Source organism: Bemisia tabaci, chromosome 2 (assembly GCF_918797505.1).
Source record: "Bemisia tabaci chromosome 2, PGI_BMITA_v3".
Taxonomy (NCBI): domain Eukaryota; kingdom Metazoa; phylum Arthropoda; class Insecta; order Hemiptera; family Aleyrodidae; genus Bemisia; species Bemisia tabaci.
The window spans coordinates 24,304,177-24,321,191 of NC_092794.1; the positions used below are offsets into that span (position 1 = coordinate 24,304,177).

At 37.6% G+C, this 17,015-nt stretch overlaps 1 protein-coding gene and 1 long non-coding RNA gene across 2 annotated transcripts in view; one reads left to right on the top strand and one right to left on the bottom strand.

Annotated features, from left to right (window-relative positions):
* LOC109043569 (uncharacterized) overlaps positions 1-7,339 on the top strand; it is a 49,078-nt gene extending 41,739 nt beyond the window's left edge. Inside the window, exon 7 of the mRNA XM_019060808.2 lies at positions 4,073-7,339. Within this exon, the coding sequence (XP_018916353.2) occupies positions 4,073-4,161 (89 nt within the window). The 3' untranslated portion in view covers positions 4,162-7,339. The remainder of the gene's footprint in view (positions 1-4,072) is intronic.
* Positions 1-17,015, bottom strand: part of LOC109043570 (uncharacterized) — a 151,086-nt gene that overhangs the window by 102,483 nt on the left and 31,588 nt on the right. The window lies entirely within an intron of this gene.

Sequence of the window (17,015 nt, forward strand, 5' to 3'; positions counted from 1 at the left end):
TTTGGGAATATGCCACCCGGACATGCCCACAGGAATCTATGTCACTTTCAGGTACGGGGCTCAAGCCCCCCCCCCCCCCCCCGCCGAAAGCAAAAAACAGGGGGAAAGAGTGAAGGAAAGAGGAGACAGAAGATGATGAGGAAAGACGAGAAAAGAAAAAGTTTGAGGCCTTCGAAGATATTTATCTCTTTTGATGTAGAGTCTTAAATGAAACCACAGTGTTCATTTGATTAGTATTTTATAAAATTTTCGTCAAAAAATGCGTCTAAATAGAGTTTAAATTTCAAACAATTTCCAGATTTGTTGATTGCAACAATTCGAAAGTATTTCGTGTTAAGGTAAAAAAAAAGTTTTTCTGCGGAAATTCATGAAGATCTGTGTTACGGTAGCCTCGAAATGCGTCCAAACAGAGTTAAAATTTCAAACAAATTTCAGATTTGTTAAATGCAACAATTCGAAAGTATGTTGTGTTAAAGGTACGAATGCGTCATTTTTCTGCATTTTATGATAAATTTGCGCTATGAAAGCCTCGAACTGCGCCTAATAAGATTACACATTTTTAAGATTTGTGATCTAATCAGACGCCATCTAAATAATGATGAAAAACAAGTAAAGTCTAAAAATTTCGTTTTCACTATGAGCGCAAGCAGTGTTCCAAACTCACCTTTGAGTTTTAGAAGCCATGGGGCGCATCAAGCCTGAATGTTAGGCGCCATTTAAGATTTTTTAGGGGCCAGATTGACTTTTTGCCTATATATTACGGCATATTTAGTGAAAAATTAGACGCAAATTTAGATGTTTTCGTAACAGAACTAGTAGGTAGCTGTGACTTGGTGAAGACAAAAGCACTAAGGATGAAATCGTGAAGAATAGAAAAAGCTCTCACTAATTGTAATGCTGAAAATTTCGAATGATCACCTAATATGAAAATTCAGATTTTAAAGGGGCAATTTTTAAGGGCCACGTTGGCGCAAAGCCTTCTTTTTTAGGAGCAATGACCGATGTTTTAGGCGCATTTGGCGCGTTGGCGCCTGTGAGTTTCGAACACTGAGCGCAAGGGTTACCATCGACGAAAGTTGGCCAGAGTGACTATATCTTACACCCTCAATGAACATACTTGAAGGAAAATTTGCTCCTCCGATGATATTTGATCGTTATGAAACAGCGGGCGCAGCGCGTCGAATGCCAAGAAACCCGGATTTTCCGCAAAAATTAGCCTTCAGACTCATGTTTAGGCCAGCATTAGACCCCTAAATAGGCCGAAAATGACAAAAGCATGACACATTCCGTAAAATTTAGACTCCCAAGAAGCAAAAAAATCGTAAAATTGAAGAATTTCAGGGTATGGGCCGAAAAACGGCCCTTATCGAAACCCCTAGCTCCTTTGGCAAATCCCCTTAATATCAATAGTCATTTACCGGCCTGCGCCTCTAACTGGCAACCATGTCGGTAGCCATTTTCGATTCGGAGGCTTAATTTTTTGTAGGAATAAACATTTGATCTCCTATTCGAACTCTTTGCCTCACAAAACTAAATTTTGAACGTATTGCTTATCATAGCTGCGCTAAATTGGTGTTTCAGCCGTAAAACCGGTGGCCATTTTGGGCGCCATATTTGATTTTAGGGTCTCTGGAGGGCCGCAGCGAAAAATGGACCTCATTTTCGGACTCTACGACCCCGAAAACCTAATAATTGATACCTCACTACGCACTTGGACCCGTATAGGCAAACTAGTACCCCTGAGTGGTATTTTTGGCCGCCATCTTGGATTTGGAGCCCTCCTTTGGGTCGGGGGTGTTTTTAAATGTGATATTCGGATTCCTCGTGTCATTTTACATAGGAATCGACATCTGACTCGACGCTATCCGCAAAATTTAAAACTTTCACCATGGCGGCGGCCATCTTGGACGCCATCTTGAATTCTGGGCGTCGGTTCAATTTTTGAACTTGACACCATCGAAATTCTGATTCTAGACATCCTAAAGAAGAGAATGACATATCACAACAATTTTACCCACAAAACTGCACACGGATGCACATGTGGTACTGGACTATCGGTTCAAATTGCCCTAACTGTCTTTTCAGGGGGATTTAGATACGGCGGATGATGAAAGGGTTGTGAAAGGGTTATGAATCGCCAGCGACAAGTTACCAAAAATTTGAAAATGTCAAATTAAAGAGAATTTGAAAATTTCAAATTAAAGAGCATTTGAAAATTTCAAATTAAAGAGAATTTGAAAATTTCAAATAAAAGAGAATTTGAAAATTTCAAATAAAAGAGAATTTGAAAATTTCAAATTAAAGAGCACTTGAAAATTTCAAATAAAAGAGAATTTGAAAATTTCAAATGGAAGAGCATTTTTTACCTTCAAAAAGATAAACATACGTAGTAACTACTTCCCAAATTATCAAAATTTATGTATTTAAAGACGAGTCAATTTGACCTGACTCGGGACTTGGTGTATCAAAAGAGTTAATTCGCCCAACTATCTAAAAGAGCTTTTAAGAGTACCTCTAGAACCTAGAGGGGGCTTTTTACGCTGTACTTGAAAGAAAAGCGAGGTGCTCTCGTAGCATGATAAGGCTACGGCGTTTTTCGACTAAGGGCGCGAATAAAGAGCCGGGGAAAACGGGGGAATAGAGAGAGGGTGGGGGGGACGGGGGGTTGGGGGTTGGGCAGGACTTTTCGGGCGGAAGCCTTCACTCGGAAGCTTGACTGTTTCAGAACTATTTCGCGCGCAACAGGAAAGTTGGGAAACAGAGGTTGCCCGTTCTCGGAAAGATGGGTTTGAGGAGCGGTTCAAGGGGCCGAAAGATAGAGGGACCGTTGATTGATGTTCTTCGCAGACTTGAACCGTTGAGCTTCGTGCACAACTCAACCGCGAGCCGAGACGCGAGTTGCAAAAATCAACCGTGAACAAGATGCAAAAGTCAAAGTAGCAAGTCACTGTGGACTTTTGGAGGTCTCGGATCAATACGTTTTTTATAGTTTCACTCGTATATCAGTCATCGTTTCATAAATGGACGTATTTATGCTAAATGAAACTATGCGCAAGCGGAAAGATGGGGTGTGCTAGGAAGTTAAGGGCCATAAGAATGAATGAGGATTTTAAAGCGCCAGTGACGTCAGCGGCAACGAAACCGTCCACGTCGTCGTTCTCGCTCGTCTTTAACTCATGAGCCCTGCCCACAACGCTCTTGTCGCGTGTCCACGGCTCACGAGTTAGCGCTCAGTTCCTTTTGATTTAATTTCAAATCCCGCTTTTCAATTTTCTCAAAAGGAACTATATCCACTTTTACATTGTTTCTTATCCAGCTTCCACGAGCACACCCCATCTTTCCACTTGCACATAGTTCCTTTTCGCATAAATACGTCCAAATGTGCGTAGTTCTGCTAAAAGTAATCAGAGCCAGGTGGCAAACAAGGGGTGTGTTGATGTACTCGTTGGTTCTCGGGCCGTAAGGATGAATGGGAATTACAAAGCAGAAATACGTCCAAATGGACTGCAACCACAATTTTCGGCTCATTCATAGAAGCACATTCCTGCATACGAAAACAAATGGCACTTATGTCACATGAGGCACTAATGGTACTTATGTCACATATGACACTAATGGTACTTGTGTCACATGTGGCAACAATGGTACTTATGGCACTTATGATGGCTTAAGTCGAAAAATTCGTATATTCATCTCCATGCGTATCTCATCCGTTTATTTGAAAATCTCCGAATACATTTATTTCCGTAACTGACTTTCAAACGTTTCTGTTTGTGTAGTACCTTTAATAATTAGAATTAAAATGGAGATAAAAAATTGATGGTAAATGCGGTAATGGTAAGGTAATCGGGTTATCATCTTTTGCGACGTAATTGTGCGATTTGATTTCATTGTGTAGTTATAATGTAGTTTTAGTAATTTTTTGTATTGTGTGTCGAAGCTCTGATGATGGCTCGAGGTGAGCTGAAAAAGCTTCCAGCTGTGTGAGTAAAGTATATCATGTAATAAAATGTATAGAAACCAGCTTTTTATCTTCATTTTAATTCTAAACTGACTTTATTCTGTTTTTCAGAGTTCGTGAATGCGCTAGGCGAGCCCAGCGAAGGAGACGAGGCCGAAGATGACGAGGAAGAAGCTATGACCAACCTCAGTCTCAACTGAGACCCTCGTTCTTATACGGAGACCACACAATCCTTCAACTGAGACCCTGACCATTGAAACGAGGCCTCAACCCCTCCACAAGTCAACTTTCATTTCTATATTGAACTCACCGGATCAACGCAGCTCTGACCAAGAGACATTTGCTGTTCAATCGAAAAGGATGCCTACTGAATATTCCCCACATTGTAATTTGAGTTATTTTTAAAATAATTGCACCAACCGGTACACTTTATTGAGCGTAAGGCTGTACGCGCCAGCAGTGAGATTTAATTTCCATCTTTGCATTTCCCCTCTCTCTTAATTATCCCCACCTCTGAAGACCCAATTATCAGATTACTGCTCATATTTTCATTTGTGATTTTGCCACTTGATAAAGAATAAATGAGGGAATATTATTGATCGAGGTCTGATTTATTACATCGCAATATATTTGCGCACAAAATCTCATGTCGATGATAAATGTGACTACATCAAAAGAGCGAAATACATCAAAACTCCGAATTGTACAATGAATTAAGGTTATTATAAATTGATTAAGATGAAGATCGTTTAAATTTTTCGTAAGCTAAGATATCTACTAACATATACATTTAATTTCGTTATCCTCAGTCAAAAGAAGACTTTCTTCGGTTTCTTGTTAAATTTCCAAAAAATATTCGCGGAATATTCAAAGTCACAGAGAGAGAAAAATAAAAAAAATATCAAATTTTTCTTTTCCCTATCCCGCTATGTTCAACGATACTGCTTAATTGGCGTAAATAAAAACTGTCAGTTTGGTGGCAATATTGTCCATACTAAAAAGTGGCTGAATCTTCCCTCTTCAATCCGCTGATGATTCCAAGAGAGCGTCAATGTTTTGAAACTCATGAATTTGTATGGTTTAGGTACCTATGTTGCGCAAAGGCGCATACATAATGAGTTTCAGAGGCTGAAGAATCAATTGTGAGGGAGACTTGCTGTTCGAAATACATCCACATATTCTATGGTGGTCCAAATAGTCAAATTCTTTGAAACGTTCGTTTCATCCAATCACGTTTGATTCCTGAGGTTGTTTTCACGTTTGAAATAATTAATTTTGTTACTGCTAGACGTTATTTTGTAAAATTTTATCACGTTCGTTATATCACTGATACTCATTAGACGTTTAATCAATTCTTGTGATTACAGGATGTTTCGGTTATGCCAAGTAACTGAAGGGGAGGTGGGATACAGATACATATGCATATAAATAATTATTCTGATCGTCCTTTGAAAAATATAAACGTAGATTATCATAGTTGCTCTAATTAAAAGATCTCTAATGAAATAGACAATCAAAATGTATAAGTATCTAAGTGAAAAATACAACTGATTCTCACATACTTTTTTATTATTTATTTTTTTTTTCGTTTTGTTGAAAATCAATGCTATTAAAAGGTATTTATCATATGGGGTGCATTGTACATTCAATTTGGAAAAAAAAAATCTATCGAAAGAGTAAAAGTTGGAAAAAAATGCTACAATTTTAAAATAAAGGGTCAGAGCGCACGAAACAATCCATGTACGGGACAAAATAATACAAAGCTTTGAGTCACACATCTTTGGCTCCGATAACCAACATGGTTGAGTGCTAAAGATTTGACAACAAAGTTTTTTTATTTTTTTCAAGTTTCTAACTAAATTCATTTTAAATGAACACAAGAGCACGAGCTAGTCATTAAACATTCCTTAGGATAATTAGTTTTCATCGTGAAGACTGATTCACTGGTGAGACTTGTGAAGAAATGGTTTGCTTTCACCAAATTTTTATCCTTCGATGTATTGAAGAAACAAGAGAATAAAACTTAAATTTCCATTCCGATGTCAAACTACAACCCCCTCCCCTAAAATCGTTAGAATAAAGGTGAACGTCAGTTCTGTTTTTCCTATACAGATTAGGGCAGCTTGAAATAATACGCTCATCAGAGCTGCCGTGACAGCGAAATGAGCAGTAAGTGCATGCTGAGATGAACCTCGAGACATATAAAAACATGTGCAAATCATGGCTCATACGAAAACGCACTTATTGCTCTCTTTGCTATCACGGCAGAGAGCCGATTCTCGTCAATTGGCGAACACTATTCATTTTAATCTGTGTATTAATAATCGATTCTAGGTGTGACAGTCTTTCTCGATATATATGCAGCAGATTTTTTTACATTTCTTTGAGAGGCCGAAATTCGATGAAGCCGATTTGCGGAAGGGATACTCAATGGAGGAAGAATGCAAACGGAGAAAACATTGACCACTGATTGGTGAATTACGACTGAAAATGCCACTAACAACAGTTTTGTTTTCAAATAAAAAGAGGAGAGTGGCAAAGTTGACATCGTTAAATTTTAACAGTCGCAGTTCACAACTCACAGCAAAATATTTCCAGCTGCCTTAATCTTTTTATAACTTGTCGTTTCTAAGTCATGCTTCTTTCATATTGATTAGGTGATATCCCAGATTGTACTCAAGAATGAAGTGATCAGATCTCCCATGAACCATGCTAGACAGTATTGAGTCTTTCAATATTCTTGCATGAGACTTGAGATCAGGGTCGATTTTCAGCAATGACTTTGCTTCGAGCTTTTGTGCAATCTTGGCTATTCCATTTTTTGTAAATAATATACCACCTTTTACCTACTTCTCCTGTGCTTTTCTATGGACCAAGCAAAAAAATTATCCATTCATCTTAACCAAGCAACTGAACTTCATCGATATGGCGTGATCTGCACCCCTCTAAAAGCTTAAGGAACTTGCAACTTTAATTATACATAGCATAATTTGCCACTGTTAAGAAAACAAACTCCAAACTAAGTAGAGACTCTCATGTTTACTTAGTTGCTGGGTAGAATATTTTCTCAATCTTGGAGTTCATGAGAAATTTCAGTCGAATAATTGAGTAAATTTACTCAGATTAGAGAAAAGTTACACGAATATGATGAAACAAAACACAGATTGGTGATAAAAAAACACCGATTCGAATTTTATCTCATATATTCGAGTGAAATTGTCTGACTCCGAGGTGTAGAAAGCATTTGACCCAGTTCCAATGTTTCCTTAGTTTGATTTTTTTAACAGTGCCCGAAACTATGCCAGATTTGTTAAAACTATCGATTATTCGGTACATCACATTTTCTACTATGATTTTTTTTTTTTTTTTTTTTTTTTTTTTTTTTTTTTTTTTTTTTTTTTTTTTTTTTAACAAAATATATCAACTGCTTAAGATTATTTTTGCTGCAGCACATTTGACGGAAATACTAATCGATAAAACAGAGGTCAAAAAAAGGAAGGCTTAAAAGTTCCCTAGGTAAAGTCCTCTAGGACCCCCAAATTCTCGATTTACAAAATCGTAGCTAGGTAAGTAAATACAATTAATATCAACGGTGAGACTTCCAAACCATGTTCCTCGATTGTGGTCTCTTAAAATCACCGTTCGTATTTTATCTTTTTAAAAAAGAAATCACCAACATTATTCCTAGAAGTTTCCACAGAATTTCCTTTTAACTGAGAGCAAAACTCACAGCAGCTTTTAAGAATTGCCGCTGAGTGATTTCCTATTTCTTTTAAAAAAAAGTATGACGGGAAGTTTGCAACATCGGAAACCAAAATACGTGGTTCGAGAGTTTCATCGTCGGTATAGTTTCATTGTAGAACGCAGGCGCACTGAGGGCCAATCACAAGCCCTTCGTGATAGCCGTCAAAATTGTAAAGATTAATCATTTAATTTTCTATCATTTCAAAGTTCGTCAGTTAGCTTGTGTTTTGTATTCAGCTCTCTATCATGGAATTTTATTGTATAACGTTGCATTAAATCGTTCACAGACAAGTTTGTCAAAGTTTAAAGTAAAAATATATTCGAGTTTCTGTACCATGAAAACAGCGTCTTTTTTCTCATCGCTATTCAATTACTTGCGTATAGAGGGTTGATCTGCGGACTGCTTATATTCTTGGTTTGTTTGTTAACAAAACATTCCTAAGATGAAATAGAGTTAAGTAATTTGTCGGTTTCATTTGTCGTCCTTTGTATGGATTACATTTTGCAATAAGGAGCCGGTAACTCTGACTTTTTCCAAAATCACCTATTTGCATAGGGAGACTAGAGTGCCTATATAGGGAGAGCGCGGACAAATCGAAAATTTTGAGGTTGGGAGATGGAGCTCTTAGACCCCAAAGGGGTAGGCAACCTATGAATTCAAATTATCCAGAGTGATTTATAATCACAATTGTTGGGGACTGTCGTTGCTAAAGCACTCATTGGACTTGATTTTTGTGTAAACTTACTCATTTTTGCGGAAAAATGCTTACTTATGAATTATCTAGTCTATATTTGTTTGATATTGGAGTCCAAAGATTGACAGTGACATTTTTCGTCTTCAAAGGTTACCTTTTACCTACCCTTTTGGGCCCTAAGAGCTACATATTTCGAGTTGTCCATACTTAGGCATTAGGGCATTAGGGCTAGGGCATAGGGTTCGGCTTTGTAGTTGTATATAGGTACTCTAAGGGAGACAAATGGCATATTTATTGTTTCTAAAGTGATCCAGAAATATCGATGCCTTGTTGCAAAATGTTGTCCATATGTATGGTGCCCATTTCAGGGTGGGGGTTGTTCCGTGGTGACGACCAGTTAAATGCACTTCCCGAGATGCCAATAACTTGTTGTACGTAAATCTACATGATACAGCCCAACGCGACGCGACGTAGGCACAATGAACAGGACAGCTGAAAAAACCGACTCATTGGATGAATTCATTTAAACTTAGTCTTGTCTCGTCTTCTCGGCAAACACATACGATTTCTACATAGTCGTGTTAAGGAAGAACGCCGTAAGAACATCAAAGAGTTGTCAATTTCACCCGGATAAAGCATGTGTTTCTGAGAAAGTTACGCATATTTTTCCTCAAAATTTTCAGGTATTTTAGATCAAAAAACGAACAAAGTTGTCAAACATTTTGGAGGAAAAATATTCGCAATTTTCCCGGTAAATTCGATTTTTATCGGAGAAATTGTGGCAACGTCTGAAGGCTCTTACGGCGGTTCCGCTTAGCACAGCAGAGTAAGCGGCTTGCTGTTTGAGACTTTTTTACATGACGTTTGCGATTCCTTTATTACTTTGAGAAGGATTTTTAAGAACAAATTCTTTCACTTGATTCAATATGAAGAATAACCTCGTAAATAAGGGGTAACAAAGTTTTTTAACAAAAATAAATGTTTATGCTCGCCTACCGAATAAATGATTTTAGCGCAAAGAAGGACATTTTTTGAGAAAACTGATTTTTAAGGTGATAGAAGAATTTGCATCTAAACTTTTAGGGGATGGTGTTCTTTTAAGTCCAAAAGAATAAGCTTTGAGGGGCTAAGTTCACATTCATACCAACAGAGAATTTAAAATTGGATTTATGGTGCAGTTTGGGTGTTTTAACGTTTAATAAAGTACGATACAAATCATTGACGTGCATGTTTGAAAGACGTGAAAAGTAATCTTTAATTAGACAAATCTCACTAAAAGTGAGCCACACTGGTAAAAAAGACCTATTGGACCAATGCCGCATTGCATTGACTTAAGAGTGCAGTTTCTTGTCGCCGGATTTAAGAGTCTTGAACTCTTGTTTCAAGCGGATTTTGCACTGATTCAAGCGGATTTTGCGTTGAAACAAGAGTCCAGACTCTTAAATCCGGCGACAAGAAACTGCACTCTTGAGCCAAGAGGTTTTTTTTACCAGTGCAGACTTTTTAACTCTTAATTTTTTAACTACCTAATGCCGCCGTGCTGAAAAGAAGAGCCGTGTGACTATTCAAATCGACGGTGAAATTGCAAAAATGCGCATCTAGAGTTTGCAGTGTTTCGAAATCTCCACTATCTATTATATTTTTGAAAAGGAGATCGAACGAATAAAACGGCTTGAAGTTTTCACAAAATATTCTTTACAAAGCTATAAACAATCACTGATATTTTCAAAAGACGGCGTTCAGTAGTTTTCCATGTAGAAAATTAAGTATGATGATAGAAGGTCTTCAACGCCGCAAACCAAGATAGGTACGCATGTCTGCAGTTTCACCAACAAAATATAACTTCTTTCACTAAAATATGCATTTTACTGTAACATTGTGAATATTCTTAAGACATTCAGATATCCAAGATGGACTCGTGATGATCTGATTCCCAGAAAATTCCAAAGAAAAATCCCGGGTAGTTTTCCAGAAATAATTTCTTCATCATAGGAAGCCTGTCACCGTCCGTGTGTTAAAATAACGCTGCCTTTGTAATATGCACGGAGCAACGGTCCGCTAATACCCGCAGCCAACTGACGTGGTTTAGCGCCTGCACTCATCACGAGGATACAACTATTCGTGCTTTGCGGATGCCCGTGTTGCATATACACAAAACTGAAGGCGATCTGGTGTTGTTTGCGCACATGTTAACGACAAGCCGACAACAGTAGAGTAGAAATAGTACACTTTCAGTCGCTATTTCGTTAGTTCATTATTTAGTAAAGTTGGGCACGAGTTATAAGAAAAAGGGTACTTAACATCTAGTGTCATTTTTATTAACATTGGTTTCTCCTTTTGGACAGATGCTGTAAAACCTCAAATTAAAGGTAAGGGAACGAAGTTTGGGGATTCCATCTAAGACTCGGTTCTGACGCCTATCATTTGATTCGGAGCGTCCAATCGAAAATGTCAATTTTATTTATTAAAACTGTACAGCAAATTAAAAATTTCAATTTTATTTATTAAAATTGTACAGCTCCTATGCAAATTTTCAAAGCTGAATGGCATTTAAGGATGCGCGGAACTATTTGAACCTAACAATGAGAAATTTAAACTCTCCCGGCAGTTAAAGTGTAACTTAAAGTAAAATTTCCTTATCTTGGGGTGGCCCAGTATGTTTTACAAAGTATAAGGAGGCATATAATACCATTATACTTATACAGGTATATTTTTACAAGTTTCGAAAAAGAATCATTACATTGATAGCTTTGAAAATAGATGCACAAGGTCGGTGAAAAGTTTCCTATCTTGATGCTACACGGAAAAAAATAGGTAGGGGTTAAGTCCCGACTTGGACCATTCCAATGACCCAAATGTTTCGATACTACCAAAATTAATTGGACATGCCCTATCATTCAACAAATTGGGGCAGTACCACAATTTTAGGGGATAACCTCTAACACTTTTTTTCCGCGTAAATTCAAATGCTTCTTAAACCTCCCTCAATCAAGGTGCAAACCGAATGGAACCTCCTTTAGGCAAGGAGCTGTTTAGGAAACGACTATAATTACGGCCCTAAACACTCAGTTTTTTTTATGAGGATGGTCTTCAAGTAAAGGACTAATTTTGGATGAAATAAATTAGACTCTATTCATCTATGTTCACCTTAAACATTGTATGAAACCTATTATCCACTGGTGTCGACGAGGTTGATGCGCTTTCGGTTATTATTCATTGTCTGACCTCAGATAAAAGCTACTGTTATCTTCAGGCTGAGTTTGTTGACTGTGCAAAATTTTCAGCCAACGAGATAATAGTATATGGAGGTTGGATTTTGCAAGAAGTGATGAAAATATTGACACGGATCAATTTTGAAAAGGGAGTATTGTTGCAAAGTAAACGTAGAAACTATACCTAGCAAGAGAATTTTGGGGCCGTCCCTAAATTACGTAACGCTAAATTTGTGTTTTTTGATACCCCCCGCCTACTGTAACGCTCCATAACACTGTGCTTGACCCCCCCCCCCCCTCTCCCCAGAAAATTACAAAATGCTTGCTTGGTCCCCCCTTCTATTTCGATAAAAATAATCTAAATATCACCCTAGAGTTACCGCACGGGTTGGTGTTTCCAATTAGTGAGAAAAAGTGAAAGTATTGCAGAGAATATTTTCAAGATTCTTTAAAACTTCTAAAGATGACGGACGAAAAATTCTACGAGGAACTCGAAAAATAATCACTTAAACTCGTTGCGTAACGCTTTGCTCTATACCGCTCATCCACCCTGTAATGCCATGTATCGCTGGAAAAGCCCCCCCCCCCCCCCCTATTGCAGTGTTCAGTAATTTAGGGACGGCCCCTTCAAAAAATTTCCTTCGATGTTATTGTAAAATAGTCATGTTTAATCTGATAAGATTCTTAAACATACTGAACGATTCTCTGACTTAAATCAACAAAAAAGAAAAAAAAACTGATTAATGCTGGGAAAAAATATTTTCACCGTGAACTGTCAGAGCAATATAAGTACTGTTCTTTGGCCTGCTGTAAAAGTTGTAGGTATTTATTCTGTTTAGATCAGACTATGAGACAATTTTTACTCAGAATACCCATTGTCTTAATTTTAATTGTTTCAGGGATTCCATTTCTGATGCTCATCGTTTGAATTCTATAACCGACCTGATATAAAATAATCATCATCGCATGAAACACCATCGCACCTCTACTTATCACCTATTATCAAAAGCCTAAATACAATCACACGACTTTCTAATTTCTTTCTTTCAAATAAAATAGCAGTGTTATTAATTTTAATTGTTTCAGGGATTCCATTTCTGATACTCATCGTTTGAATTCTATAACCGACCTGATGCAAAATCATCATCATCATCGCATAAAACACCATCGCACCTCTACTTATCACCTATTATCAAAAGCCTAAATACAATCACACAACTTTCTAATTTCTTTCTTTCAAATAAAATAGCAGTGTTATTAATTTTAATTGTTTCAGGGATTCCATTTCTGATACTCATCGTTTGAATTCTATGACCGACCTGATGTAAAATCATCATCATCATCGCATAAAACACCATCGCACCTCTACTTATCACCTCAAAAGTCTAAATAAAATCACACAGCTTTCTAATTTATTTCTTTCAAATAAAATAGCAGTGTTACTCTTAATTCATATCATTACAGAGCACAGACCAGTCTACCTCCTAATCAGTTATCGATAGGATGGGCGCGGAGACGATCTTGAGTTTCTTGAGGCTAACTTACACCAGTTTCACCACGACGAAACTTGCGACGATAGAAGACTGAACTGTGCTGCTTCCCCCACCCTGCCCCCAACACGATGCAGCAATAATTCTGAAAGCATGAAACAAATGGAAAGAGATCCAATTCTCTCGAATTTCCCTATCAACCGAATTATCCATTGACGGTTATCTGGGGACGTCACGAAGTGACAAAATAATCAAACTCAAGCCCTAGGAACCGCCTGGACCTGTACTTGAGATCATTTTCAATTTTTTACGAGGAAAAAGTTTGACTAACACGGTATACTAATTTTGACTTCAAACGTCGTTTTCCATAATAGGGGGCTTATCTTCATTCTACTGTCGCAAACTCGACTCAAAAAAATTTGATAACTTTTTCTTTCTTTCTTTCTTTCTTTCTTTCTTTCTTTGCTACCACCAACACCTAACCTCACAACTCCATGTCCCTACTCCTGTTGATGCACCTATGTCGTATGCTGAAGCTTCGAGTGGCTCCCCTTCCTCCTCCTCCTCCTCCTCCTCCACTACCCAACCAAAATCCTCAGGTACCTTCTCTGGAAACCCTCTCAACCCTTCTACCCAAAACCAACCGTCCAGTCTCCAATCGTCTAAACAACTCGCAATTATAATTCCCGCTCATAATGAACTCACTTTGGTTGATTATCTCGATGAGATATCAAAAATTATTCCACCAGCTGACATTTTATATGCCGCAAAAATTTCAAATAATCGCATGTGTTTCTACCTCTCATCTTTAGCTCTAGTAGATAAGATAGTCGAAACTAAAGAAATAAATACGAAAGTTGGATCCCTATTAATTAGAAGACTTGTTAACCCGGCTTTTCGTCTGGTTCTTTCAAATGTATTGCCCAAAATTTCAGACACGTATCTTATATCGGGTTTGTCAGAATATGTCAATATTGTTTCTCCAGTACAGACTTTGTCCGCGGGATTAAAGAACCCAAAATATGCTCACATAAAATCCCTTCGACGGGAAGTCTATGTGGTAAAAAAACCAGATTCTCCTACTTTGCCTAAATCTTTCCTCATCCCTCATGAGGGGGAAGATGTTCGAATTTTCCTTTCCATAGAAGATTATAGATGTTTCAATTGCATGACTACCCAACACAAAACCAACGATTGCGTCCAATACTCGGGTGATATGAAAAATGCGAAGAGTAGTAAAATTGCTGATAGACTAATTAAAGCTAAAACCCCCCCGAAGCCTGATTTAATGTTGGGTAATCAACCTAAGGCACCAAACCCTGTCCCTCCTCCGAATGACTCAGAGGTTATGGACTTTGCTGAATCGACCCCTCCCTTGCCTGCAGCCCAGAACTGTCAATCAGAGTCCCCCTTGACAGGTACAGCTGTGAGTTCCTCCTTAAATGTTCAGGACTTACATGATAAGAATACCCTATCAATTGAGGATTCTCCAAAGTGTATCGAACCTGCTGAAACAAGTGTTGCGGCAGCCTCCCCCCTTGATGATCACCTGCCTTCGAAAAAAGAGAAGAAAAAAGCTTTAAAATTGAAAAAAGAGTCAAATGAGATTTTAGAGGCTGTTAAAATATCCCTTGAAGAACAAGTTTTTCCTTTCACTGAAACTGAAGTCGTAACAATGTTATCGGAAACTAAAAATTCTAAGAAACCCATTGAAATAATCCAAACGCATACAAGTAATACAAGTGAGTTAGCCGACCTCTTAAAGCAAGTAAGTTCTAGGCTGTCCTCCAAAAATGTGAAAGCGAGAATAGATCGACTGGTGCGAACTTTAGATACTGAACTTAACTCATCTGATGATAGTGACAACTCTTTATCATCCTCCATTTCTTCAAAAATTTAGATGCATATATGGACTGCCCAATAATTCAATGGAACATTGATGGGTATTATTCCCATCATGAAGAATTGAAACAAATAATTTGTAAATTTCAACCCCTTGCAATTGCTTTACAAGAAACAAAGTTTAAAGCAAAAAATAACCCCTCTTTGAAACATTATTCTATCTTTAGAAAGGACTTCACTGAAGGCCTTGCAGCTAGTGGTGGCGTAGCACTTTTAGCAAAGACCAGTTACTCTCCGCGAACTGTCACACTCAATACTAATCTTCAATCAGTTGCTATTCTCTTAACAGTTGATGATCTAAATTTAACCATCTGTAGTTTGTATTTACCCCCTGACCAAAAAATTTCTGAACATGATTTGAAAAATATTGTTTCTCAGTTACCCCAACCTTTTATATTGTGTGGGGACTTCAATGCCCATAATCCATTGTGGGGTGGAACAAAAGTAAATTGTCGAGGACGTATTGTCGAAAGTCTATTAAACAATGACCATTTTATGCTTCTGAATGGACATGATCCGACTCATTTTTCCTTCACTCATCAATCTTTTTCAAGTATTGATCTTACCGTTTGTTCTCCTGGTATATTTCCCCGTTTAAAGTGGTATGTTCATGCAGATCTATGCTCAAGTAATCATTTTCCTCTTGTCACGACTTTAACAAAAAAAAGTAAACCTGCTGCTTCCGATGTTCTTACTTGGAACTTGAACAAGGCTAATTGGTCGCTCTTTAGACAAATGTGTGAATCGAGTGGGAAATTGGCTGGTAGCCCTTCAGAGGTATATGAACAGGTAAAGTTTAGGATCCTTAACGCTGCAGAAAAATCAATCCCTCGCAACAAAATCTCGCCCAAACGCTCTTCAGTCCCCTGGTGGAATGAAGCTTGCAAACTTTCAATTTCTCATCGGAATAAAACTTTCAGAGCATATAAAAAAGATCCTTCGATTGAAAATTTTATCAAATTTAAAAAAAGTCGTGCTCAGGCAAAAAGGGTCCTTAAAGATGCCAAAGCTGCATCCTGGAAACATTTTGTTAATAGGTTTAATTGTAATACAACTCCCGCTGAAGTGTGGAATGCAATTCGACTATTCTCAGGGACAAATAAATCTCTAGCAATTCCAAATTTGATTAAAAATAACCAGATTATCTCTGACCAGAAAACTATTGCAAACTGTTTAGCTGAAAATTTTCATTATTACTCCAGTAACGAGAATTATTCTGACAATTTCTTACTTAAAAAAGAGCAAAATGAAGCCCAAGAGATAAATTTTGACTCTGATAATTCTGAGTCCTATAACGTAGCATTCACCATGTCTGAACTCAAAACCGTTCTTAAGAAATTACAAAATAAAGCTCCCGGCCCTGATATGGTCCATAACGAAATGTTAAAAAATCTCCCTGATTCCATGATTTCAACTCTATTAGATATGTTCAATTTATTTTGGTCCTCCAATTTTTTCCCTGAGGAATGGAGAGAAGCCATAGTAATCCCTGTTCCTAAAGATAACAATAATAGACTTGATCCATCCAGATTTCGACCCATCTCTCTTACCTCTTCCTTATGTAAAGTGTATGAACAGCTAGTAGCTGCGCGCCTTTGGTGGTTTATAGACTCTAATAATTTATTAACAAATATTCAGTGTGGTGCTAGAAAACGTCGGTCTACCATTGATCACCTGCTTAACCTTCAAACAAAAATCTTAGGAGGCTTTAAGAAAAAAATGTTCACCGTTGCTCTCTTTTTTGATATTGAAAAAGCCTATGATACAACATGGCGCCATAGAATTTTAGAAAAACTATTTAGTTGGAACCTGCGTGGAAACCTTCCGTATTTCCTCCAACAGTTACTTTCTAATCGAACTTTCCGAGTGAAAGTTAATCAAACATTTTCTGACCTTTTCTCTCAAGATAATGGAGTTGCTCAGGGAAGTGTTCTTAGTGTTCTCCTTTTTTTGATTGCAATCGATGATATAGTTAAATGTTTACCAAAAGATGTTAAAGCTTCATTATTTG